At 54.1% G+C, this 1,215-nt stretch overlaps 1 protein-coding gene across 1 annotated transcript in view; it reads left to right on the top strand.

The window, feature by feature from the left end:
- Positions 1-1,215, top strand: part of CRYGN (crystallin, gamma N) — an 8,445-nt gene that overhangs the window by 554 nt on the left and 6,676 nt on the right. Inside the window, 1 exon segment of the mRNA XM_009700902.1 lies at positions 1-164. This exon segment is cut by the window's left edge and continues 14 nt beyond it. Within this exon segment, the coding sequence (XP_009699204.1) occupies positions 1-164 (164 nt within the window).

The following is a 1,215-nucleotide window of genomic DNA, read 5'->3' as shown; positions in this document are numbered from 1 at the left end:
TCAACCGGGTCAACTCCATCTGCGTCCAGAGCGGGGCTTGGGTCTGCTTCGATCACCCCGACTTCCGAGGGCAGCAGTACATCCTGGAGCACGGCGAGTACCCCGATTTCTATCGCTGGAACGGCCGCAGCGACCACCTGGGCTCCTGCCGGCCCGTCGGGATGGTGAGTGGGTGCCGCTGGCATTTTGCTCTCTTGGCCAGAGCATCAGTGGGTTGGAGCTGCTGTTGGGCTTTAGTTCTTTCAGTCATGGGAGCCCCATGAATAAATGCAATAAAAATCCATGCTCTTTAGAAATAATGTGTCCCGTTGAGAAGGAAATAATTTCCTGGGGAAGGTTTGTGCCCCCTTGGAGTGGTCTGGGCAGGCCACAATGCCGAGTCGTGGTTTCTCGTGCCTCCCAGCTGGGAGGAAGACACATCGCCTTCCTCCCCCAGCGCAAAACGCAGCGGCTTTAACAGGCTGAGATTTTCCCATGGTTTTTCAGATGAGGTGGCAAGGTCCGGCCAGCATCACGTGCTTTTCCTTTTTAACGTGAGTTGCTATGAAATACTCACAGGGGGATTAAGAAGGAGGTTTGTTGCCCAAGGCAAGTTTGAGCCATGGCAGCCCGGTCTCCCCACGCAGCCAGAGGGGGAGTGGGCAGCCCCAGGGCTTTCCAAACCGGACCCGACCCATGGGGCAGCCGTGCTGCTCCCAGCAAATATTAGCTGAACTCTCCACTGTTACAATAAAACCCCAGTAATCCTAAACTAAAACAATTTTTTTTTCCTCATACTAGATAGCCCTCCCCTTATGAAGCTTTTAAAAGCACCACCCAGAGGAAGGTTTAATTGGGAAGATTAAAAAAATAGCAAAGAAAAATAAATCTGATTTAGGTCTTTCCATTCGACTCTCCTATCACTCCCAATCCCCAGGGCAATGGCAAACCCACTCGGAACTGCTGGGGTTTCTCACTGGCCCCGAAGCTGCTTTTTGGCACAGCAATGGGTTTGTTTCAGGTCCGTAACGTCCTTCCCAAAGCACCTTGGTGGTCTGTATATGGAGGGATGCTCTGCCCCGGGCCCTGGAGCCCGGCCGGCACAAGGACGTGCTCTTCCCTCCCTGGCCCGCAATTTTCCCTGTGAGATGCCAGCGAGTGCTTCGAGGCATTTCTGCAGCGCAGATTCCCGGAGGAATGTTTGCTCAGGCACGGTATCTGCTCGGCTGCTGCCGG

This window comes from Cariama cristata, unplaced genomic scaffold (genome assembly GCF_000690535.1).
Source record: "Cariama cristata isolate BGI_N322 unplaced genomic scaffold, ASM69053v1 scaffold19265, whole genome shotgun sequence".
Lineage (NCBI taxonomy): Eukaryota > Metazoa > Chordata > Aves > Cariamiformes > Cariamidae > Cariama > Cariama cristata.
Note: the sequence above shows the minus strand (reverse complement) of the source record. Positions and strands in the feature narration are given on the sequence as shown.